This window comes from Sus scrofa, chromosome 18 (assembly GCF_054392235.1).
Source record: "Sus scrofa isolate SSC_HxYL_T2T_F1_AM1 chromosome 18, Sscrofa_HxYL_maternal_Yorkshire_Landrace_v2.0, whole genome shotgun sequence".
Taxonomy (NCBI): domain Eukaryota; kingdom Metazoa; phylum Chordata; class Mammalia; order Artiodactyla; family Suidae; genus Sus; species Sus scrofa.
This window is the reverse complement of record NC_139400.1, coordinates 64,088,742-64,114,280: the sequence shown is the minus strand read 5'-3', so window position 1 is coordinate 64,114,280 and position 25,539 is coordinate 64,088,742. Positions and strand designations below refer to the sequence as shown.

The window sequence follows — 25,539 nt, the reverse complement described above, 5'->3', positions numbered from 1 at the left end:
AGCAAAGTGACTCAGTTATACACACATCTATATATTATTTTTTGTATTCTTTTCCATTACAGTTTATCACAGAATATCGAATATTGCCCCCTGGGCTATAGAGTAGGACCTTGTTGTTTATCCATTAAATAGTCCCAAACTCCCAATCATTCCCCCGGCAACCAAAAGTCTATTCTCTATGTGAGTTTGTTTCTGTTTCATAGATAAGTTCCCTGGTGCTGTATTTCAGATTCCACATATAAGTGATATCGTACAGTACTGGTCTTTCTCTTTCTGATTTACTTCCCTTAGTACGATCATCTCTAAGTCCATCCACGTAGCTGCAAATTGCATTATTTAATTCTTTTTTATGGCTAAGTAATATTCCAATGTATATCTGTACTGCACCTTCTTTATCCATTCACCTGTTGATGGACATTTAGGTCGTTTCCACGTCCAGGCTGTTGTAAACAGTGCTGCTGTGAATATGGGGGTGCATGTGTCTTTCCACATTAGAGTTTTGTCTGGGTATAGGCTCAGGAGCGGAATTGCTGGATCATACAGCAACACCGGTTTTAGTGTTTTGAAGAACTTCCATACCGTATTCCCTAATGCTAAGCCAGATTTTATTTGTACAATTACTGAGTTCTTTTGGGTAGATAATGATAGTCAGTAATGATTAGAAGTGGAGGAGAACTTTCCTACACCCCCCAAACCTCGCTACCTGGTTATAAGAAAAACAAGCTCTGAGACTAAAAGCTGCCGTACATACAAGATATTTATTAATTATCCCCAAATATTATTATCCCCCAATTATTAGTTATTCTAAAACAGTTTGTTCAAACTGTTTGTGAGCTTGTTAGAGTTGATCTTTGTCATTTTGGGTGAACCCAGCAACCTGGTATGGAAGGTTCATTAAGACCTGAAGTGGCTAGATTCTAGAAACAGGGTGTGTTTCCCTCACAGTAGCATTAGACAACTCAAATTCTCTGACCCGAAGATGGACACGGGACAGTTTGGGGATCGTGCCTGAGGCCAAGAGCATAGGTGATAGGACTCGCTAGATTCTTTATATTCTCTGGCCAGGAAGGGGAGCATCTTCAAGATATTTTAGCCAATACGTAAGTCCTGAATACGGCTAATTTGACCCAAGGAGAATTCATTTCTAACCTCCATTAATGCTCATCAGCAGCTTCAAGATGAATACAATCTGAACAAATTAGCAAAGTGCAGGCTAGTGAACAGAGGTAGCTGTGGGATTTGTGGTGGCCACGCCTGGAGTGGGCACTTCTGGATTAAATGCCAGCCCCTGGACCGTGGTGTATGTTTCAGACTCAGCTCAGATCTGGAGTGGCTGCGGCTGCGGCTGCGGTGTAGGCCGGCAGCAACAGCTCCAACTCTGCCCCTAGCCTGGAAACTTCCATATGCCACGGGTGCAGCCCTAAACAGATAAAAAACAAACCAAAAAAGACTCCAAGATGGAAGAAGAGATGCTGACTCACCGTCAGGTCCGCAGGTGAGGTCTCCTGGCGTTTCTGTACGTCACTCCCCGAAACCCAGCCTGTGTTTTGACTTCTGAATGTCCTGCTGATATTCACACAACATTCATCTTAATTACGGGAGAGGGTAAAAGAAAATGGTAGCCACACTACCTAAAATTGGAGAGATGAGAAAGAAATAATTGTTGGGAATATTAGGTTGAAGACGGCCATTGAGGTTGGGGTCACCACGTCGCTCTGGAATCTGTTTGGGACAGTTGCAGGTGTATATGTTTGAGCTTTGGAATTCCGTTTTCTGTAATGCAAACTTTTGTCTGCTGAGTCTTTGCTAAAAAATGTGGCATTTTCTGTTTTTCCGCAAAACAAGTTTTGTTGGCAGTCTCCGAAGTGACAGTCAAAAGAAAACACTCAGTGGTGGGTAAATTTATGGCATTTTTAATGTCTTGTGATAGTCGTCAATTTTCAAATGTGTGTACATTTATATATCAAAATAAATAAATTGATAAATAGACATCAATAGAAAACACTTAAAACACACTATGGTCTTATTTCTAAAAGTCAAACAGAATATCTTTTTAAAGCTTGCTGATAGAAGGAGGAAGTGTTGAATGGTAAATTCTTTGTGGCTTTGCGGGGAAGCTTTTCTTTTGTTTTTTTTAGAGCCTCACTCATGGCATATGGAGGTTCCCAGGCTAGGGGGCGATCCTGAGCTGTAGCCACTGACCCACACCACAGCCATAGCAATGCCAGATCCGAGCAGCATCTGCGACCTACACCACAGCTCACAGTAACCCTGAGTTCTTAACCCCCTGAGCGAGGCCAGGGATTGAACCTGTGCCCTCATGGATACCAGTCAGGTTCGTTTCCACTGAGCCACAAAGGGAACTCCTGGGGGAAACCTTTTTTAGGACATTAAATTTCATATTGAGAACTAACTTCACCTTAATAATTGGTAATTAGTTAAAGAGAAAAAAAATTTTTTCATGACTATGATAACAGATTTCACACTTGGAAGGTTCATTTTCTCCCAGCCCACGAAGGGCTACTTTCTTCCTTTTTGTTCATTTGTGATGTTGATTTTTACTTCTTCTCAGCGGGAGAAATTAAATACAAAACGGGATACTGTCTTTGCATCTTAAATCAGCTGTAGGTGATGCGTTTCTACTGTTCCCTAAGTTGAAATGCGGCATTTTAAGGTGGGGGGAGAATCCAAATTCCCCCCCCCCCCATCTTGTTTTCCTTTACAAATGATGTAATTTTCTGTTGAATTCTAGAGACAGATGTACTGAGTGTAGGTTGCCCTCCTCGGGCGCTTTGCCCTCCAGTGCACTTGCTTCCTCAACATCTCAAGCTGCCCGCGTATCTTCTTCGCATCTTCCTCAAAGCTGTTCTGAGGGCCTGCGTCACAGCCGGTTTGTTTGTACATAAGACACCTGGACTTGGGTTCAAGCTCAGTGTCGCCCGCGAGGGCGTTTCTGTCGTGTGGCTGCCGCTGGACACAGGCGCTCTGCGGAGCTAACGGTCTCGCCATCCTTAGTTTCTCTGACTATCGGACGAGAGTGATTTGGCTCACAGACCTCTTGGTTAAATTACGGAAGGCCTTTAACTGAATCGTGTCTTTGTTTATCTGGCATTCTTTTGAACAGCCTGCGGAAAACCCACGTTGAAGTCTTCCCTTTGCACAGGGCTCTATAGCCACAGAAATACACAGGGACATACTTATTTATGCCCCCTCTTTCTCTCTGTCTGTTCCTTTGTCTGTCTGTCTGTCTCTCCACCCCACTCCCAGGCCTGCCTGTGCTTTCTCCACACGTACCGTCTCTCTTAATAAACACTTACTTAAAAGGTGTCAGGAATTAGCAAATGATGAGACTAGAGCTGGTATATACTAAGCTGTGTCTAACTGTAAATGAACAAGCAAAGGAATATTAATAAGGTGAAAGAGTGTGAGAAGCGTGGACAGGTGTGTACGTGTTAACGCCTCTAGCCCATGGGTGTAGAGTGGCTAAAAGTCAGAGCTGCGATTTCCACGAGCTGTGATCTGGGCGGCCACATTCCAAATTGCCTCAAGGAGGACTCCACCCGCCAGGTGACGTGATGAAGACCTTCAGGAAAAGTCTTCCAGGGTCAGATAACGCGGGGAAATGCTGGCTCAAGCGGCGTTGCCCTGGGTTCTCTCCTGGGAGACTTTTTGGCTGTGTTTCCCCTGTGCTGAAGTTTTCCCGTCATCTCCAAACTCCCTTGTTGTCGCCTCTCTTTGAGGACCGGTCTCCTGTGGCGTGCACTTTGGAAAATCCGTTTTATTCCAGCCTTTTCATTTTCCGGATGAGAAAACTGAGGATGAAAATGGTTAGGTGATCCTAAGCTTAGGCAGAGCTTGACCTGAACACGAGCCTGCATGTTTGCCACTGTCTGATGCCCTGTCTGCCAGTTGCTGTCTCGTCGTGGATTTCACCCAGGCAGCATCAGACAGAGAGGTGTTTCATTCCTAGAGTCTCAGAGGAAGAAGGGGCAACACACAGCGTGCTGTGGGAGTCAGTCGTCCAGGGTTTGACACGCCTCACAGCCTGCAATGCGAGTTCTGAGTTACCCGGTCCGTGAGCCTCGGTTTGTCACCCAGTAGAGGGTGCTGTCTAAGAGGTGCTCACCCTTGGAGACGAACCTACTGGGATTCAGAATACAGCTTCACCACTTAGTAGCTGTGTGGCTTTGGGGTACTCACCTAGCCTCTCTGAGTTCCCATCTATTATTCCTAAAATGGGGTGAATACTTTGCATAGACTGAGGGACATTAAAAGTATCTATTGGCAAAGGCATTCGATACATGTGACCTGTTTTTCTTTTCTTTTTGGTGGCACCCGAGGCAGCTACGCTGGATCCCTTAACCCACTGTGCTGGGCCAGGGATCTCGATCACGCTTTCACAGTGACCCCAGCCTCTGCAGTCCGATTCTTTTTTTATTTTTTTATTTTTGGGGCCCCACCTGAGGCTTATGGAAGTTCCTGGGCTAGGGGGCGAATCTGAGCTGCAGCTGCCGGCCTACACCACAGCCACGGCAATGCCAGATCCGAGCTGTGTCTGCGACCTAAACCACAGCTCATGGCAACGTCAGATCCTTAACCCACTGAGTGAGGCCAGGGATCGAACCCACGTCCTCGTGGATGTCAGTCAGGTTCATTACCGCTGAGCCACAACGGGAATTCCTTTTTATTTTATTTTTATTTATTTACTATTTTTTTATTTTTAAATTTTTGCTTTTATTTTATGCAGTTGGATTCTTAAGCCACTTCACCGCAGCAGGAACCCCCTCATTTTTAATATTTTTAAAAACCTTTTTATTGACGTATACTTGATTTACAATGTATATGTTAATCCCAACCTTCTAATTCCCGCCCTCATTTTTATTCTTTTTTTTTTTTTTTTTTTTTTTTTTTTTTGGTCTGTTTAGGGCCGCACCCATGGCCGTTCCCAGACTAGGGGTCTAAGGGAGCTGAAGCCGCCAGCCTACACCACAGCCACAGCCATGCGGAATCCCGAGCTGCATGTGGGACCCACACCACAGCTCACGGCCGCGCTGGATCCTTAACCCCCTGAGCGAGGCCAGGGATCGAACCCACAACCCCGTGGTTCCTCGTCGGATTCGTTTCCACCACACCACAACATTTTTATTTTTATTTTTTAACATTTTGCCCAGAGGACGTGTGAATAATTCCCGTGTGCTTCTGATGTTGACTGCAGTCCTTTCATTATAGGACGTAGTGAGAATTTTTGTGAGATTTTGCTAAGACGGTTTATGTCCCATATTTCTTCTTTTTTAGCATCTGGCTCTTGGGTCTCTTGTGACCCTTGGGAGTATCCTGCATTGGCACAGGCATGTCCTATCCTTGTTCATACTTGCCACTGTCCCATCTTGGACCAGTCCCTCGCTGGGGATCAGGGCTAATTAACACACCGCAGGGAAGTCCCAACTTCCTCAGCGCTCCTTGTGACAGTTTCAGATTTTCAGAAGTCTCTTCTCCAACTCTCTCTCTCTCTCTCTCTCTCTCTCTTTTTTTTTGGCTTACTCACTCTTTCTGTTCCTGTTTGCTGCTGCAGAGATCCTTGTACATCTTGGAGTTGTAACTCTCCTACTTTCCTGCGAGCACCCACGTAGGTCTAGGTTGGAAATCCTTTCCTTCTGCAGGGAGAAGGGAGTTTACAGGCTGCCATGGCTTTTGGCAGGAAGAGAACGGCTTCCAAGGCAAGTGCTGCTTGACAGAGTTATGCCCCATCATTTGTAAGATGGTACTCAGTGGCTACTGCTTGTGACACATTTTCAGATGGACCCCCCAGTGGCTGCAGCTGTGATTAAAAGCTCTCTGCTCTCTGCCTCGCTGGGGGTCTGCTGTTTAACCATGTCGTGGCCATACGTATGTGGGATACAGCTGTGTCATGGAAAACCAGATGAGCCCCTGAGTGACAAACTAGTGAATTTTTGAAGCTCAAGTCACTGCGGGGCACTAGTTGGGAAAACTAGCCATGGATGAGATACATAAAAGGAATTTAAAGAAGCAGAGCTAATGGTCAGTGAATATACACCATCTGCCAGCACATGCGTTGCACACGTCAGCCAGACTGAACATCTCAAAGGTTTAAGTGCACTTGAACCCAGCAGCTGCATCTCAGCTCCTCTGTGGGATTCGGGGTTCAGTTCGACCATGCACAAAGAAAGCAGGGCTAGACTAAGTCTATTCCGTCTGCCCGGATTCTCGCTGATACATGACTCACCACGTTTGGCTTATCACGAGGGTGGGAACGCGTTCCAAACGCAAGTCTGCCTTCACCACCGGCTTCCAAGATGGTCAAAGCAGTGTGACCCCAGGGACTGGGTGCCCTGAGGGCATACATCACACCCCCTCCTTTGGAGCGGAGAGATTGAGGACGTAACCTTTTAGAAAGTAAAAGGAGGGTCCTGGAATTTAGACCGGGGGCCTTTGCTTCCCGTGAAGCTGGGAGGTCAAGCGATGGTCCCTTCCCTACCTCGCCCCGCTCCACGAACCGAACCGGATCACAGTCCAAACACGTGCTCGTTCTTCGATCCCTGGGAAAGAAACGGGGGCCACTGGGAGAATTCTGTGTCTCCTCTCCCGCGGCCTGCCCCATCTCGCCCCCACCCACCCCCATTGTCCAGCCCTCCAAACCTCAGCCTCCAAAGACAGTCAATGAAATGCTAATCTGTCCCCGGCAAATTTGGGCTGACAATACCCCTCGTCGACCGCATGGATGACATTGATTACTTTTCAAATATTTACAATATGGCGAGACAAGCCTAATTTATTTCCTAAGGAGTTCAAGGTAGGTCTCCCCGTTTCCGAGGGGCAGGGAGGGGGAGACAATGGAGAAACGTTTGCGGTTGCTATCTGCAATAATCGGATGCTGACAGAGAGGAGTATTTTATTTAGTAATTAACAGTGTAAAGGGGAGAAGCTGTCATGTTGGTTCTTAGGCTGGGGGATGTGATGAAAGATGATATCTGCGATCTCATCCTTTCCACTTGTTTAGGATTGTCAGGATGAGAAATGTCAGCATTATGAAAGCTCGGCTCTGCTCTTGATATGATAAAACCCTTCAAAGCCAGGCTTCCCCCCCGCCCCCCCTCCCCCTCCTTTCTCCATCTCTCTCTGCACTTGCTTTTTTATTTATCCTGTTTTGTTAGATGGCAGAAATATAATTCTTTTCTTTCTTCCTATTATAAGCCACCATTTTTGCTTTATTATATGTTTCACAACCCCTAATGCCCCACTGAAAATTACCTTGTTAAATGACAGTGTTTCAAAGCCATGAATCCTTTCCACCAGTCCCTCAGAGGTTTGAAACAGTCAACAGACTGTAAAGAATAAATAATAAAAAAGTATTGATTATTTTGATGACTGTGAGATTCAATTAAGTATTAATTTTGCCCTCCAGTGGACCTATCAAGGTATATTCAAAAGGGAGGACTCGGCTCAGCTAAATGCGCGCTGAGTGCTCCAGCCTTAAATAGGGAGAAAATGTGTTTACCTCCAGTATTTGAAGAAGAAGTGCATTGATGCACAGAGTCCAATATTTAAGTGCTGTGCAAATTAAGCCCTGGTGACAGTGACATTGTTTTCCATGGTATGAGTATTGACTAAAGAAGTGCATTTGATGACAGCTTAAACTATTTGTATTGATTAACATTTTCATAGATTATCATGTGTCATATCAAATTCACTTTTCAGGCATGAATACATTAAAAAAAAAACCATCACCACAGGCATACCGCAACCAATGTCATGATGGGACAGGGGATCTGCGCCACACCTGCTCCTGCGCTGGTCACCTGTTTCCTGCTCAGGAACCATTTAGGCATGAACTTGGCAATAAATAGCTCCCAGATCACGCAAAAAGGGCGCTTCTGGCTTTTCTTTCCCTCTGCCTCCGATATCTGTGCCACAACAGTATCATGCGTCTTAGTTGGCAAGTGGAATAAAGGGCTACACTTGGAGAACATTGCTGATCCTAAAATGCCTTCCTAATGAGCTGAAGATCAAGCAGATTTACATTATTGGGGGGGTGTCAAGTTTGCCTTTTCGGAGGTGCTTTTTGTTTTCTTTCATGCTCTGGGCGTATGATGCTCTGGGTATCCGAGCTATTGAACACAGTTTGTAAGTATTTTTCCGATTCCTTTAAAAAAATGTCAACCCGTGTTCATGTCTTTTTGTCGTGTATGGTTCGCTTTCAGATGTTCTTCGGAGGTGGGGTCAGCTTCCGTCGGATCTGGGACCAGCGGAGTCAACTTCGGCGGCGCTGGTGGCATTTACATAAGACGTCTCTTTCATTCCAGCGAAAGCCTCCGGAGGGCCTCTTTCTCCCTCTCTCTTTTCTCTGCTCTGGGATCGGGTTTAATTGCTTCTCCCCCAGGGAGAGGGCTTCCTAAAATAGCCCCTGGCTCCTCCGTAGGGTGCTCCTTCCTTTTGAGTCTGTGGCCAAAGTACCAACCCCGCACTTTCTTCCTTTCCTTTCTTTTTCTTTCTCTCCCCCCCCCCCTTACTGCGTTGAAGAGGCGCAAGGTGTAAAAACAGTCACACAAAAGCACGTCCCACAATTAAAGCTGCGTTGGTTAGGTTGCTTTCAAAGAAGTTTGTTTTTTTTTTTTTTCCCTCCTCTCTCGGAAGCCTCCTGCATCTCTCACATGCTAGTTGAGCTTTAATAGGGAGGGAGTAATGGAGAACTCCTCGGCTCTGTAATAGCTCTTCACTTGACTGCAGCCAGCACTAACAGCGGGAGCAGGCAGAGATAAGAGAGAGGGAGAGAGGAAGAGGGTGTGTGTGGGGAGAGAGAGGGAGAGAGGAGCGAGGACACGCTCACACTAAAGCGGCCACTTCGTCTTCCTCCCTTCCCGCTTTTCCCCATCCTAGGATCCAATGATAGCTGGACAAGTCAGCAAGCCCTTGCTGTCAGTGCGGAGTGAAATGAATGCAGAGTTGGGAGGTGAGGACAAGGCTGCTACTTCAGACAGCGAGCTGAATGAGCCCCTGCTTGCGCCGGTGGAATCCAATGACAGCGAGGACACTCCCAGCAAGCTCTTGGGTGAGTCCGTCTAGGTGTTTCATTTCGCTCCTACCGTGTTGCCTAGAAGAGCACCCGCACCCCCCTCCCCCCCCACCCCAGGGCTGTTCGTGCGAGTTTCTTCCAAGTACCCAAAGAGGACCTTGGCATCTTGGGTGCCCACCCCCCCCACCCCCAGGCGGAGGCCCACTGGCCGGGAGGGTGTCCTCCAAACTTTTCCCAACAAGGAACTTCCTCCTGCGCCTTTGGACTGGTCAGATTTCGCTTGAGTCCGCAGGCGAGAAATCATTTGGGGGGAAAAAGAAGAAGAAGATGGTAGTATCATCAGGAAATCAGTTCCATTGTGAGAACTGGTTAACGTTTATTGAATAAATATCGACTCAGTTTCGGGTTGCTTCGCAGCCTTTTGTTAAGGGGAAGGAGAGTAAAGAGTTATTATCTGTAGTCAAAAGACCAGAGAGGGGAACTGAAAAATATCAATACCGGCGTCCGCTGCCAGGTAAACAAAGGTGGCTACGGGAAGTGCTCGAAGAACAAACATTTCATAATCGCAGTCAGAATGGCTATCTCTTCTTTTAAACGGGGGAGGGGGGAGAGGAGGACAGAAAATAGGTCCTTGGCGCCCCTCCCCTTTGCCTCTCCCCTCTGGCCAGAGTTTATAGCCTCGTCCTAAGTGTGGAGGCAGCCCGATCCTGTTAGAAATCTTTGTTTCATAAACAAAACAGGAACAAGCGGAGTGCCACTCCAGCAAAGACATCTGTCATTCAAACAGATGACACTCTGTAAGCCAACTCAGGCAACTGTGATCTCTAATCAGAAGGGGAGCAGGCTGGGGAGGCGCGTGACTGACGGATGGAGGGTAGATGTCCCCGCTGGAGGGGCGCTTACGGGATAGAATGACAGGAGGCTTTCAGAACAGTTGCTCCTGAAGCACGTGCTTTTAATTGTTTTCTGGTATCCATAAGCTTATAAGACTGAATCTGTGTGTTAGGTATGCACATATATGACATACTAACCTGTGCATATATATATGTTTACCTGATGTATATGTACTTAAATATATATACACACACCCTCACATCTCAGTATGGATGTGTGTGCATTTATTAGACAGAAAACTGCTTGAGCTCAGGTTAATCGTGCGTCTGAACTTGAAAGAAGCACAGCATCGTTGCATAGACTGCTTTATTAAGGAAGCCATTCATTCAGTTAAAAAGATAAGCTTAACAAAACAAAAACAAAAACAAAACCCTATGGACAGAAAGCGACTTGGACAGTGTGGTAGCTCTAGGCCAGCTTCAACAGGGAGCTGTCCTCTGATTTTAAATGATCCAACTTTAGAGGAGTGTGGCAGAGAAACTTTCTGTATCCAGTGTTCCATTGGTAAAAACACTGTCCTATAGTTAAGAGCGTAACCGCTTCCAGTTGCAAGGAATTTTGTTGTGTTACTCTTTTTCTTCGAAAGGCAGCAGTTCCACCTCTGACGTTAATTTTCCATACCTAGGCATTAAGGTTTTAGCGTTTTCACTCTAAAGAAATATTTTGTTGTTGTCTAAGTTTTTATCTGTGTGGGAAGAGTTATGTCCTAAAACACTCATTTCATTTCAAGGGGTTAGTGAGAGAAGTCAGATGGACTCGTAAATGACAGAAAGGCAGAAGCCATGCTCTAGCCTCTTTGATGCTGAATGCTAACACTGGGCACTTTGACTTTTAAGAAGTAATCAATTGTGAATTCAACATAACTGCAGAGAATGGACTGTGGGTTACTAAACTTGGCGGGCATTTTCCAAAATGAATGCTTTTTGTAGAGTTTGCCTTAAAACCCCGTTCTTCCCCCGAGTAAACCAATGGAAGGGTAATTAATTTGGCACCTCAACATCTGTTTAGATTTTCCAGTGTCGAAAACTGCCAGAGATTTGTTATGTCACCTCTTACTGATGGGCATGTGTAGAGACATCAGCTTAAAAAAAGAGAAGTCCAAGGGGAACTCAGAGAAATTTGAATTCAGAGTTCTTTGAAAATATAGCTTAAGTGGACTCTTTACGGGGTAAACTAAGGCGTCGTGGTGTAGCTTAGAAAGGTCGGTGGGTTTTAGAAGGTGTCCGTCTTTGCTTTGGCATATGCTCACCTGAACTGGCGAGAGAGAAGCCCTCAGAACCTGCGTCTCATACCTACTATTTCTTATTTATTCCCTTAATTTTTTGGGGGTCTCTAGAGGGCTTTTCAAACACAGTGGGACTATTTTCCAGTTTCCAATGAGGCAAAGAAGACATCAGTAGCAGAGCAGTTTTGAAAAACTTAAGAAACAAAATTGAAGACAGGGTGAGACAGACACAAGAGAAAGCGCCCCCCAAAAGGGAGGAACCCCGATGTTCTTCAAGATTTCCTCGGCCCCGGGGTCTGTTAGGCTTTCACCGCTTAGCGGTATTGGGGCTGCGGCATTAGGAATTCTAGTTCATGGAACTGGCTGCGACTTTCTAGAGTCATTCTCTCAGAATTTTTAGCAACGTTGGCAACGCTTAACCAGTAATCATCTAATGAACCATTATTTTCTTTGACCGGAGTATGTTCACGCCTTTTGTTTTTCTGTGTAGCTGTGCTTATGGTCTTTACCTGGTAAAAGGAGGAATTTCCTTCCTCCCGAATCACGCAGGGAGGGCGTCCAGGTTTATCTCTGAACGATGCTGTTCTGACGTCCTCTCTCAAAGCAAGATTCCGAGAGCATGTGCGTTGCGGTTTTGAAAATGGAGCTTCTGTCATGACAGGAGCAGGTGGAAGCAAACGGTGCATCTTGCTGTGTGTACTTTTGTGGAGGGACCTTTCCTGGCCACGGGGGACAAGAAGGGTTCTGATTTTTATTGTAGCTGAAATTTCAGGATAAATGGATCTCTTTGGCGCTTAGTCCCCCGTCTGTGTCTTGTTGAAATTAGCAACCCAGAGGACAAGTCTGTTTCTCTCACAGTAGGACCCCTTCGGCCCAAAACTATGGGAGAAAGGCTGATCCTGATGCCCTCTATGGATAAACAAAGGAAATTCCAGGAAGCCCTGGGTCTTTTATGCCTCTCCTTAAATTGCGCCTCTGCACTTAGCAGCATCCAAAGGGAAAGATACTGTGCAGAATGTTTCAGGGCTCTGAGCAGCTCAGAGCACCAGAAGGAGAAACCAGAAGCCTAAGGAGAAAGTTCTGAAAGGGGCCCTTGTGTTTTATAAAGTAATTACATCCGAGATCATGTTTTGCTTAACTTGAACAGCCGTGGCAACTAAAGTACACTTTGGAGAGACGAGTCCACATTTTGTTGAGGAACGTGTGGTTAGCTCGCTGTCTGTGATGTCATCAAGGGGTGCATTACTGATTCCTGGAAAGCCTGTGGAATAACTTCCTTTTTCAGCTCATGACTGTATTAGGCGAAGCTCCGAGCAGTGGGAAACAGTGTGGAGCCGAAAAGGCTTGCATGTCAGGGGGTTTTATCAGAGAATCGGGCTCTGTGTCTCACTGGGTTTCAGCTGCGTGATCAGATGAGTGATGCCAGACAGGGCCAGTCATTTAATATGTGATGAGTGATGTACATATTCGAGACCATTCTCCAAACTGGCCTTTGGCAAACGACCTCAGAGGGAAAAGGAGGCTGTGTTTCTCCAGTGACATTCACAGAGAGCTTGTGTCAGTGTGGTGCTTCGTTTTTAGTTACGCCCATCAAGAATTCAGTGTTCCACGTTCAGCCAAGTCGAATGCTGCAATTCAAATGGCAGCCTCAACAACTTGGTGAGGAAAATGGCCCCAGAAAGGATAAAAATAATATATATCCCTCAAAAAAGATCTGCACGCAAGTTTTCCCGTGCAGTCTCAGCAGAAGAAGTGAGACAGTGCAAACCATGCCCTAAATATTTTTTCTCATACTATTTGAAATTCGAGAGGTGATTTATTAACAGTCTTCCTCCCGGGAATATTTTTTATTGTTTCAAGTTAAGCCTCATGATTGCTTTTCTCAAGTCCCAGTTACCTCGGGTGGCTGGGGCAGTCTCTGTGGCTTACTTCTTAGGGGCACCACACCACACAGAAACTGGGCACACATCTCGAAAGCCTTGAGCCAAGACATAAACAAGCAAGCAAACAGCTCCCCATTGATAAACATTTTATCTGAAATAAAAATTGGTGTTGGTCTTCTCTTAGGATAGTGGGTTTTTTTCTAGGTTAAAAGAAATTGCATGCAATGATACTTGGAAGGGTGAGTATTTTCAGCATCATTTATCTATGAACTATTGCAAAAGGGTGGAAAGTTGGGCCAGTGATTCCTCCTAGCCAGAAAATGCTGCACTATCTATAAGGGTTTTCTTTCCCTTTCCTTTCTGTTGTCTTTCTCATGGAAACATGCATTAGACTTTTTTTTTTTTTTTTTTAAATTGCCATCCAGTTTGACTTGATTAAAATTTATGGCAGTGGAGTCGTTTCCAATGACAAAAGGATAAAGGACTAAATTGTCTGTCACCCCTTGAGACAGTGGTCTCTGCAGGTCAGCATGGAGGTCATTGGTAGGGCAAGGTGGGGACTGTACTTTGTGGTGAAGCTGCCCCTCGCCTGTGCATGAGCGGAGGCCCTCATTATGGCATCTCTCTCTCTCTATTACTTTATTTAAACATCGTTCAATGCCTTATATTCTGATAAAATATGCTGGGGCCAATAATCAGTAATGCGGCTTAAACCCAGGAGGGATTTAGCTGGGAGCTGATGGGGAAAATTGCCTAGAGAAATATATTTATTTAAAATATGCACCATGCTTCTGTATCTTTACAAGTTTTGCTATTATAGCTATTGAAAATTCATACTCATTTTTCACTGGAGAGAGTGTGTTTTGCTAGAGAAACATTAAAACAGCATATTTTTAAATAAACTAAGTAATTCGAGTAACAGAATTGCAGCTACACCGGTTGTTTAAAAGAACCCAGCAGAAACCTGTATTTGTGTGAGTGAACGGGATGCATGGTAAGGTATTTGTCAAAAATCAATTAGGGTTTCACAGTCAAACGAGCCCATGTGGTGGTGATCTCTGACTGCTGAGGGGGAAGTGCGCGTTTAGAGACATTCCCAAACATTTAGGATCGTCGACTGCACCGAAGGGTTTCTTTAAAAAATCCAGGGTGTGTGTTTAGACGAATTTAGTTTAGTGTTTTCCTTCCAGAAAACCATTGCGATCCTGTGCTGATAAATAGATCCCCTTTAAAGGCATTAATGTGTAAACTTTGCAATCACAACTGAATTCATAGGAGATGGCCCTGGGGTTTAAACGTCTCATCGTGCTCGTTCATGGAGCGGTGTTCTCACCTCCCCATGGCACTTCAGTGGAGAAGAGTGCACAGTGCCTGACATCAGATTCAGTGGGGTCTTTCTGGGTGCCTTTTTTTTCCGTCTCTTTGCCATGCCTGGGGGACTCAGGTCAGACCTCTGTATGCAGAAGAGGGTTCAATCTTGCAGTGTCCGAGGATGCTATTACACAGTGACGCATTAGCAAATCAAAATGCTGATACAGATTTACACTTTCTCTTTGACTTTGATGGCCCAATAGGCTTCTATTTTTTTTTTTTTTTGTTATTGTTGTTAAATGGTCCTATAAACAATTGGAAACAAGACTAAGTGGTAGAAAATACATTAATCTGTCTGCACCATCACCCTTAAAATGATCCCATGTTAGCCTTTTTAATGTCTGCGATGTTCTGATTTAAAGGTTACTTGGCACTACGGTGTTTTTGTAGATCACCCAGCTCAGTTTATGTCGTAATTAATACATAGAGGTGCATTTGGGATCAGGCTCTCAAGGCTCAGCCCTTAAGTAGATGGCTTTCTTCCTCAATTACCTGATTTAATTACGGAGTTAGTATTATTCTTTGCAAGAATTGACCACGTATTTCCCCCCCTTCAGAAATGCGATGTCAGCATCTTTTGGAAGTGGACTTTGCTGGTTATTGGACAGTAAACAGATAATTTGTGAGCGAGGTGGTACTTTCTTTGATTGGCGACCTTGCTGGTTTATGTTTGGGGATTAATAATACATCAGACACTCCCACATTAAAAGGGAAGTGGATGTGAAGGAGGAAGGGAGGAGGATGCAGTCCTGTTGTTGGGGCTGCTCCTGATTTTCTGGACCTTCTCTGGGAACGGAGACCGTCCGAGGAGCCCTCCCATTTGCCCAAGTTTCACCTGGCTCCGTTTCACCTGTGTCTTGCTTTCCTTATGCTAAAGAAAAAGGTAGCAACGTGTTTATACCAACCTGGCACCCTGTCAGGGGGCAATCTGTGTAAAGTTTCCTGCTGTCAGGTTAATGAATTTTTAAAAAATATCCAAAGGCAGAGGTAGCTGGAGAAAGCTCCTAGTAACAGTTGCCATTCTCCAGCAGATGGGTTTCTCTTTAATTTCCAAGGTGGCTCTGGAATTTTCTTGTTTGTTGTCCTCCTTGCTTCTTTCCCTCGCTGGAGGTTTTGTTCACCTTTCCTTTTATTAATGCCATTTCAGCCTCACTTTGAAATGTTTTCCCTTTTAAATTTCCAGTCTTTCCTTGGAGGCGGAGATAAGTGAGCATATACTTTGTTGCAAGATGGATTTTATAGTTGCACCTATACTTTGTTATAAGCCTGGATGAGGTGCTAAATCTGTCAACACTGAGCTTTTCTCTGGGAATAGCTCCAAGTAGTGTTTATATTAAAATTCATTCAGAAAGGAATATTTGGGCTTTGGCAAATATGGGGGCTTTGATGAGGTACGTTTATTAAACCTATTGACCTGACTCAGTGCTTTAAATGTCAACGCCGACCTGGTTCTCAACATTAGAAAACAATGTATCTTAAAAAAAATGATGACATATGAATTTATTTATAGAAAAGAAATAGACTCATAGACATAGAGAAAAAACTTATGATTACCAAAGGGCTAGTGGGAGATGGGGAGGGTATCAATTAGGAGGCTGGGATTTTAACACAGACGTACTACTACTACTGTGTGTAAAATAGATAAGCAACAGGGACCTACTGTGCAGCATAGAGAACTCTACTCAGTGGTCTGTAATAACCCATAGTGGAAGATAATCTGAAAAGGTGTGTATATCTGAATCACTTTGCTGTACAGTGGAAATTAACAGTGTTGTACATTAATTATACGTCCATTAAAAAATAACCGCTATCAAAAAAGAAAGCTAGTCCACCCTAAAAAAAAGTCGGATTTCACGCAGGTAAGAAACAAGGGCACACTGGTTTGGGTACATGTCTTGCCCTGTGTTGTGACCATTGTTAGCTGTCAAATTGGTCTCAGCCTTTCTAGTGTGAACGGAAGTTAGAAAAAAAGAACACTGAATTGCTTTTGGTTGAAGAAAGTTGTCATTCTCGGAGAAACGGAAATTAACTTTTTTGAGGGTAAGGGTTCAAAGATCATCTTTAAAAACCACCTAGTCAAATTGTAGAGCTCCTTGCATCTGTTTTTAAATAGTTAACCAACACTTAAAAAACAATCGTAGGGTGTTATATGAATTTCTCTATTTCATTGGAGAATTTAAAAGACAAATCCGTGCTCAAACGTCTCTTAGTCTTTCTTTTTAAAGTGCTTTCAAGGTCCCAGATGGGGAAAAACATACTGGTTTTTATTTTAATTAAAAATTAGCTACCAGGAACAACCTAACATATAGTCTGAGTCCCTTTGATAAGAGGACTGCATTGCCATCAGAACTGTTTAATATTTTTAGGACACTTGTAATCTACCAATGGTACCCAAGGTGAAACAATTTAACAATTTAATGAATATTTGTCCTGCTGTATATATTGTTTGGCATTAGGTGTTGTTTTCATATTTCATCTCTTTACGTGAAATAATACTATTTTCCAGACGGATGTATTTTCCAAATATCTTGTGCTATTTTAATTTTCTCCTATGAATGAGGAAAAAAATCCCCAATTGTGATAAAAGTTTGTGAAAGCCAAGAAACCCATATTTAAAAATTAGTATTAATCCAGTGCTGTAAAATAACAATACCCATCTTCCATTTTCTTATCACTTCCATACTGTATCCCTGCTTTCTTGTATTTTCTTTATAGGTGCTGAGTGCACTGTGAATGCATGTAGCACTGCCCATGCACATCATGCGAGTCGGCTCTGTTCTCCGTAGTTTCTCCTGTGGTCACGTCACTTCAAATTGTCCTGCTAAATTTGCAGGATGCATGCTTTCTCTGTTGTAAATTAAGGACGTCTAGCTTGTAGTAATAAGCTTTTAGTTCACACTCTCCATACATCATTTAAATGTACTTTTCCTAGACCTACGTAGATGTTAAAAAGTAGTTTCCAGATAAACTTAACACAATTAATGGATTGCCAGTAAAGAACGACTAGTTACGTTAGAGCATTGCTTCAGGCATAGTGGGGCTGTAATCCAAGTTCCAGTGTCATCTTTGAAGCTGCTGTTCACTGAGCAGAGGAGACAACTGGATTTCTCAGAATTTGTGCAGTTTCATTCAGTAAAGCGATGTAGGGGTTTCTGCAGAGTTGGACTTATACAGAATAAGTATACATTTTTAAAACATACAGAACTTGCCCCTGCTAAGAAAACCTCTAAATATTGGAAACTTAAATATTTGCCTATAATATTTATATTGTATAAATACATATACAATACAATATATACATTATAATATAAACATTTATCTCTTCTCTTTTTTTGAAGTAAAAGGCATTTGTGCAAGAGTTAGTAAAAGCACAATTTTGGTTACACATTCCTGTAAGAATTCCATGTGCCTAAATGTTCATGTACATATAGACATATCCAGTTGGGATGTATGATTGATGCACGATTTAAAAAAAAAATCCCATTTTAAACATTTGGTATTAAAGCCATGCGGGATAATTAATCTCCTTTTGCAGTTCTTGATGGCCACATATGTGGTGATTTGTCTTTTAATATCAATATGGCAGGATTTATTTTTATAAATGAATGGTTTGGGGTTACTTATTGCAGGAGAGAATCGTCACACAGTTGGAGAAGGGCTGAGGGATTAATTTGATTGAAAAATGCAAACATTTAAAGCTGTTTAAAAAGCATGAAAAAATTTTATTGCAGGGTGAATTTTTGCCAAAAAATCCACCAAGAGTGGAAGAGAATAAAAAATCAAATAGAAAAACACCTTTTCCTGAGTTAAAAAAAGTATAGATGCAGAAGTGGTATGTGGGGTGAAAAGCTGTCTTCCAAACCTGCATTTTTTTCTTTACTATGTCTAATTTGATTTAGCAAAATATGGCAAAGAAGGAATGTATCCAGTAGGAAACATCTAATTTTCAAAATGCGAAGCATGAAAAAACTATGGAGTAAAGCTAACGTTGTAATGACTCCACTTAATTATATGAACGTACCGCACGGTTATGGATGCACGTGGGTCAATATTCAGAACAGGGATCGTCTTGATTATGTGGGAAGCTCTCATACGCTTTTGGGAAGTCACAGCCATCACGGTTTTCGGTGTAGCTGGAGCTCATCTTGTTCTGATTTCTAAAATTAAGGCAGCTTTTAATCTTAAGAGTTACCTAAAGCATTGGTCACATTTTCAGGTATAGCGGGTCTATTTCTTTGCTTTAGTTTGGCGTCTTTACTTTTCCCACTATACTCCATGTGCGCAGTAATTCAGAAACACTAACAGGAATCTGCAGGAAATCCGGAAGACGTGTTAAAATTAGGCATAGCTTCAAATGGGATTGATGTCTACAGCTGCCTGTTTAGAAAAAAAAAAAAAGCGGGTCGGGTTGAAGGTTGCTGTTGGCGTTGAGATGGCTGTCCTAGCCTAGCGGGGTCGGTCCCTGTCTTGTCATCTGTAGTGTATCGATATGTTTTTCTAACAATTCCATAACCTGAACCCTGTAACAGTTTATGGTCCTTTCGAGAATTCTTATGGATTCTTGCGGTGACGGAGGTCTGAGAAAAGATCTTGAAAGCTTTCACAAAATCTGGCTGGGTGACAGAAAGCTGGCATGACTGTGATTTAGCTGCTAGGGGATCCTGTTGACTCGGAACATCCTTAAACTTTTAAGTTAAAACAAACCCTGCGAGACAAACGCTGGGGCTGGACGGTGAAGGGGACCCCCAAGGGCGGCAGAAATTGGAAAGTGCCGAAGGGGCTGCGATGAGAGGCAGAACGTGGCAAGGCCAGTGGGGACCCGGGCATCCTCCCTCCGAAAGGGACGTTGGCGTCTGTTCCGCCCCGAACACGGCGCCGCGGAGCCTGGAAAGCCGCAGGCGTGCGGTCCTTCGTGGGGGTTTGTGTTTTTTAATCTTCCCTGGTTATTTTTTCGGCAGTGATGCCTAAAGGACTTGAATTTTGCATGTGGCCCCCGTGAGAGAGGAAACCGGCAACAGCAGGACGGGACCGTGCCAAAGAGCCTCACGGCATCGGTGCCCAGAGATACCAGTCTTAACATGGGCAATGCTGCTAATTTCTCCGGGCTTTTAAAATCCCCTCTTCCACACGAGCTCTCCCAGCCCATAAAGTGTGGCATGCGAAGTAAATTGTTTGTCCCTCGCCGCCGACCTGCCATATTTATTGTCAGGAGAAATGGACAGTCGTTGGAAGAGCAGTTGTTAAAGGCCAAACAATTTTTAAAGATGTGGCAAAGACGCGGGAGGGTTTTCCTTTTTCTAACAATGAGCCACCCCTTCAGACATCAAAAGACAAGATAATAAGACACTTCAAGCACAATTCAAGATTATATTCAACATCTAAAGGCTCATCTCTTGTCAGTTTGCATTTACTCTCCCAGGGATGTGATGCTTCTATCATCTTTCTGTCAAGAGGAGTCTGGCAGAAGAGGCAAGGGCTCTTATTTCACACACTTAGGGTTTTTTTTTTTTTTTTTTTTTTTTTATCAAATAGCCCACACTCATTCTGATTCAGCCAAAATGGGGGGATAATTTGAAGAAGGTCATATGCACACGCACAAAAATCTCATATTGATTTGTGTGATTAGAAGGCATTAAAATTGCACGTTTATGTTAGTTGCTGAGATGTTTTGTCAGTTTATTTGGTAATACACTTTTGCAGCCCAGAAAAAAAAAAAAAAAAAGATGACTTAAGATTTTCCGAGAGAGGGCTGGAAGCTAAAACTGTTTCCTTCAATGTGATCACATTTGAGCATTTTAACAAGTGAGCGTAAAAATAATTTCATGCTTTTAGTTGAACAATGTTTGAAATTAGCTTATAGAATGAAATACTTCATGCAGTGGAAAAACAAAACAGCACGGTTGCCTAGGAGAGGAAAGAAATACATATGTGAAATTATTTTTTAAAACTTTAAAAATTGATTTCATGTATTTAATATATAGATAAAAGGTGATGACATTTTCAATATAAATGTAATTATGAGGTTAGTTTACAATGGTTATCAAATTTTTAACATTTTGTACTGTTTGAAATTACAGTGTCATTATATTTGTCATTTTCTGCCATTTTTAGTATATATGCCCCTTTCCAGAGAGCGTATTAAAGAATATATAAAGGAGTTTTAAAATTATTATTATTATTCTCCTTCAAAATTCATCACATCTCCTCCTTTGCTCTTTGACAGCCACAGAGCCATACAAAGAAACATTCTATTTTTATTTTTTAGTGGCAGGAGGGGTGGGGGTGGGGCAGATCTATAGATGTGAGAAGAATCAGCTTTTCCTCTCAAAATAAAACAATTGATGAAAATCAAACCACAATATCCTGGGATCATTTCTATATTGAATCTTTGAAATTACTTCTCCTAGGAATTTTCATCAACTCTATGGGTCTCCATCGCGTAGAGTTTCTCTTTTTCTGTCGTGAAGTGTTTTGAAACCCACTTCCTGACCTTTGCTCTCCTTTAACATCTCAAAACAAAGGAGGTGGATGTGCATGCCGTGTGATTAGAGGAGGGTGTCAGAAGCCAACCCGGAATTCGTCCTCCTCGTTGCACAGGCATCCTTTTCTACTAGGCAGAGTATGCACTCACCATTCAGCTGTGAATTCATCCACTCAACCGATATGTGGGAGCACCCACTTTGTGGCAGGCGCTGTGCTCTGAGGACTTGGTGGGGGGTGCGCCAGACAGCATCAGTCACCTGGTCTGGCTCACCTACTCCACAGGATGCTGAGGTTGCAAAAATGAACAAGACATGGTCGCCCCACCCTCAGCCCACAACCAACATCAGCTGGTGACATTCTCTCTGCCTCTGCAGGAAAGCTTCATCGTCAATGTCAGGAATTTCAAAAGGTGGTCATTGGTCATAGCCTAAACATTTCGAAAATCTCTTATCTCCAAAAAATGCGGAAGAAGAAAGGATGCTTCAGTTTCAGGGCGCATGGCATTCATCATGTTTTCACTGGTGCTCATGAGATGGAACACAAATGCGACTCTTTAGCAAGTGTCTCTTAGTCGCATCCAAAGGGACCATGACGTAGATGTATCTTGTCCTCTCCTGACTTTATTCCCCTTCCAAGATTCTTTGTTTATCACACAATATGGTGTAACGAGTCAAGGCTCCGGAGGCAGGCTCTTTGGATTTGAGCCTGGCTGTGTTACCTGTCAGCTGGTCTGGCCAGGCACGTCAATATGTTTAAACCTCAGCCTCGCCATCTCTCAGTGAGGTACCAGTGGTACTTACTTCGCAGGACACTCTTGAGGTGGAAGTGCTGCGTCGCGGGTAGAGCCCTGTGGAGCGCCCGGAAGGTAACCAGCTCTCAGCAAGTACCAGACGGACCACACTATACTGAGGTGAAAAACGAACTTTTTCGAAGGAATGGGATGAAGTTTTAGCGATGGACATTGAAAACCAATGACAATAATTTGGAGGTATTTGAATTCCTAAAAAATTTCCCCCAAAACATCAGCTCCCAAGTTCTCTTGGCCAAACAAAAGTTGGGGGGCTCTTTCCTCCTGGATGACACCTGCTCCTCTTCGGGAGCAGCCGTCACGGCTTTCTTCCGAAGTCCATTCAGGGAAGGACTCAGACTTATAAGTAGAGGACAGTCTGATTCACTGTCTTCATCTTGGAGAACGTGGGGCAAGGTGATGAGCCAGGGGAGAGGGCAGTTTCATAGCTGCCTCTTCTCTAAACTTGAAACGTTGGAATGTACAATTCCATCAAATCGTAGAGAGTTTAAAGATACTCTCGGCAGTGGGAAGTGATATGAAGCCATATGTCTGTGGGCGGCAGCAAATGCTTCTCTGATTTGTGGTTCAGTCGGATACCCTCATGGCAGGCCGCCGGTGGGCAGTGTTTCTCCAAGGGGGACAGCTGTCTCTCCGAGGGAATTTGCCAGCTCTCAGGCCAAGCACGTGTTTCTTTCTGCCTTGACCACATTGTTGCCAAAATTCGGAACATAGCACTTGCCTCCCATTAAAGGCCCAGAGATCTTTCAGAGGATGCTTTTGTGACCTGCCAAGATCAACCACACACCATTTCGGAAAGAGAGAAACATTCCATTGAAGTCGCCGAAGTTAGGGGGAATGATACGGCAGAAGGAGTATAACGGGGGTTCCGTTCACTGCTCTTGACCTTTGCTCAGAGATAGGACCTCTTGCGGCTCTGTTTCCTCTCCTGTAACACGAGAGTTCGAGCAACAGTTCGGAAGGGCATTAGACATTACGTAAAGGAAAGAAGTTAAGGTGCCTGCACGTGGGGCTGTTAAGTAAACCTGAGTTCCTTGCTTCCACTTCTTAGACCAAGTGTAACTTTCTTAGATCTGAGAAGGGATCCTATGGAATGTGGATCAGATATTGATGATCAGATGAGGCGGGAGTTTTGACGGATCAGACCTGCTCTCCGAATCTACCTTTCTCCAGAAAAGCCCAAACTCAAGCTAGAAATAGAATAACCTCTGCCCCAGAAATAAAGTGGATTCCACTAGCTTGCGGGATTTCTCCATCCAAATGGGCGCTCTTTTCTGCCTTCAAAATAAAGCACTTCTTTCAAAGTGTTGTGTGTCAGTCATGTGCTAGTTGGGTAACTCTAGGCTGCGACTAGACATCCATGTCTTTATAACTTTGGGGATTTTTACAGCCAATGTTTAATTAGGATGTTCTCATCTTCAAGCATGAACCCTTCCTGTTTCTTTCAAAAAAGGAAATAAACCCCAAACAGGAGGACAACCTCAGAAAACCTGTCAGCACAACACTTCTGAGAACTGAACATGCTACCGGTATGTGGGTAGGTTAAACTGACGTTTGAAGCCGTGTTTGTGGGAAAATGTATTATCTTTAGTAAGGGTGCTTAGAGATTCTGCTTGAGATTGCTAAAACCTACTTCCCTGTTTTTGCTGCTGCTATAATCTTATCATTATCATCTTTTATAAACATAAATTGGGAATAGCTACATGGGTGGCTTCTATTAAAGGTCCCCAAATGCAAAAGGCATATTCTAACAATGCTTATAAGAGGAAAAGAGACATATAACAATATAATTAGGCTTTTCCCAGGAAGTTTTATAAAGGTTATGGAATCTGAGAAAACTAAGTTAAAACTTACTTCCTTTTATAGATGCCAAAGTAGTCAGCATCACCAAGGGAGCATCTCTCTCCTGTTGTTACCGTGGCGGCCCCACATATTTGCAATTATGTATTTATTCATGCCTTATGCACGTTTATCAGAAATTATTGGCACTTCTAAAACCACGTATTTAGCACATGTCAATTGATGTCAATAACTGTGCGGCACTATTGAAAAATATTAAATCACGCCTTCAGATTGGATTAATGGACGTGTTTGTGTTCGTGTTAAGGAGACAAGACAAACTCTCCTCAGAGCCAGTGGCAGTGACCATTCCCTTCGTACAGAACGTGTCTACTTGACAGTTTCGACTTTCTTCTCTGAATGTAGAGGCTGTTTTGCCCCTTAGATGTCCCCGCTGTTATCACTGATCCCTCTGTGGCTTTGTCATTGGGCGAACAAACAGATCTGTTCAATTGGCTGTGCCCCTGGGTAGCGACAGCATGGAAAGGATAATGTTGGGAAAACGAATACAAGACTGAGCCCTGTTTCAGGGTTTACATCATACAGAGGGCAGGAACCCAGCTCTTCCTGCTGTGCCAGGAGGCTCTGATGTGCTTCTCCCATGCTCTTCCCTTCTGGCCGCCACCTACTAGGTACTTTCATCAAGCACTGTGCAACAGCCGAATCCTCCACTTTTTCATTTTTTAATAAAAGTTAGGTTGCGTTCTTAATCTGTCCTGACTAAAATCAGTGCTTAGAAGAATTGCTTCTTCTAAGTTAAGATTTTTCTTTCTTTTCTTTCTTTCTTTCTTTTTTAACTCATCTCTCTGCTTTTATGTTTCATGGTAGTTCAGAAATCTTCCATGTCTCAAAATCCTCAAGACTTTAACAGTCTTAGACACCCAGTAGGGATTTGCAGCTTACCTTCTTATTTAAATATTGAAATAGGCTTGCCCACTATTAGGCTTTTTCTTTAAGGCGATCCTCCCCCATGAAAATGGCTCTGTTTCTGTGCTACCCTTTCAAAGGACGTCTTGGTTCTTGGTCTTCTTATCATTCAGAGATCCTTTCTCTCCTGTCAGATATCACCAGCCTTTTAGAGAGAAATTATGGCATCCATATAGCAGCATGTATTAGCTAATGTCTCTTTACTTCAGTTAGGTTAGAGGGGCTAGGTGCAGTTAACTGTGTAATGTCTTTTTTTTTTTTTTTTTTTTGTCTTTTTGCCATTTCTTGGGCTGCTCCCACAGCATATGGAGGGTCCCAGGCTAGGGGTCGAATCGGAGCTGTAGCTGCCAGCCTACGCCAAAGCCATAGCAACATGGGATCCGAGCCACGTCTGCGAGCTACATACACCACAGCTCACGGCAACGTGGGATCCTTCACCCAGTGAGCAAGGCCAGGGATCGAACCCGCAACCTCATAGTTCCTAGTTGGATTTGTCAACCCCTGCGCCACAACGGGAACTCCCTATGTAACGTCTTGATGTGTTCTCTAAGTTGTTTATAATGAACTTATTGAGGGGTTAATTTATTCAGAAACATGTACTGTGTCCCAGTCTTCTGCTCCTCCCCCGCCTTTTTTTGCGGTCAAAATGTTTGGACTAAGCTTTCTTCTTTCCCTCATGACAGTGACTCTTGCCTTCCCTTGTTCTCTGACTCTTCTCTCATTTTTAAACCTCTTTTGCAGCTCTTCCCAGTGTTTGCCCAGTGCTATGATGACGTGTGCATTTGTCTGCCTCCCTTGCTGAGGATCGAGCCCCCAGAGGACAGATAATAGATCTTGCATATATTACGCGCCGGATAAATGTTTTTTGAATTGAACTGCTTCTGAATTGGATGTTTCTGGACATCATCCGCATGGTCAATACTTACTGAATATTAAGGGGAAATAGACTCTACTCACAGGAGTCTCCTGTTCACCTGAAGGAAGAATGTGTGTGTGCGTGTGTGTGTGTGGCATGTGTAGGCACGAAAATGAATAACAAAACAAAGGTAAGGTGTGTTTGTTCACCTCGTCTACAAAT

General features: G+C 43.6%; 1 protein-coding gene across 4 annotated transcripts in view; it reads left to right on the top strand.

Annotated features, from left to right (window-relative positions):
• The window catches only part of POU6F2 (POU class 6 homeobox 2), a 486,199-nt gene that overhangs the window by 83,364 nt on the left and 377,296 nt on the right, over positions 1-25,539 (top strand). For all 4 annotated transcript variants that reach the window (XM_013985842.3, XM_085004889.1, XM_021079084.2 and 1 more), the window contains exon 2: positions 8,896-9,067. In XM_013985842.3, coding sequence (XP_013841296.1) covers positions 8,896-9,067 — 172 coding nt within the window. The remainder of the gene's footprint in view (positions 1-8,895; positions 9,068-25,539) is intronic.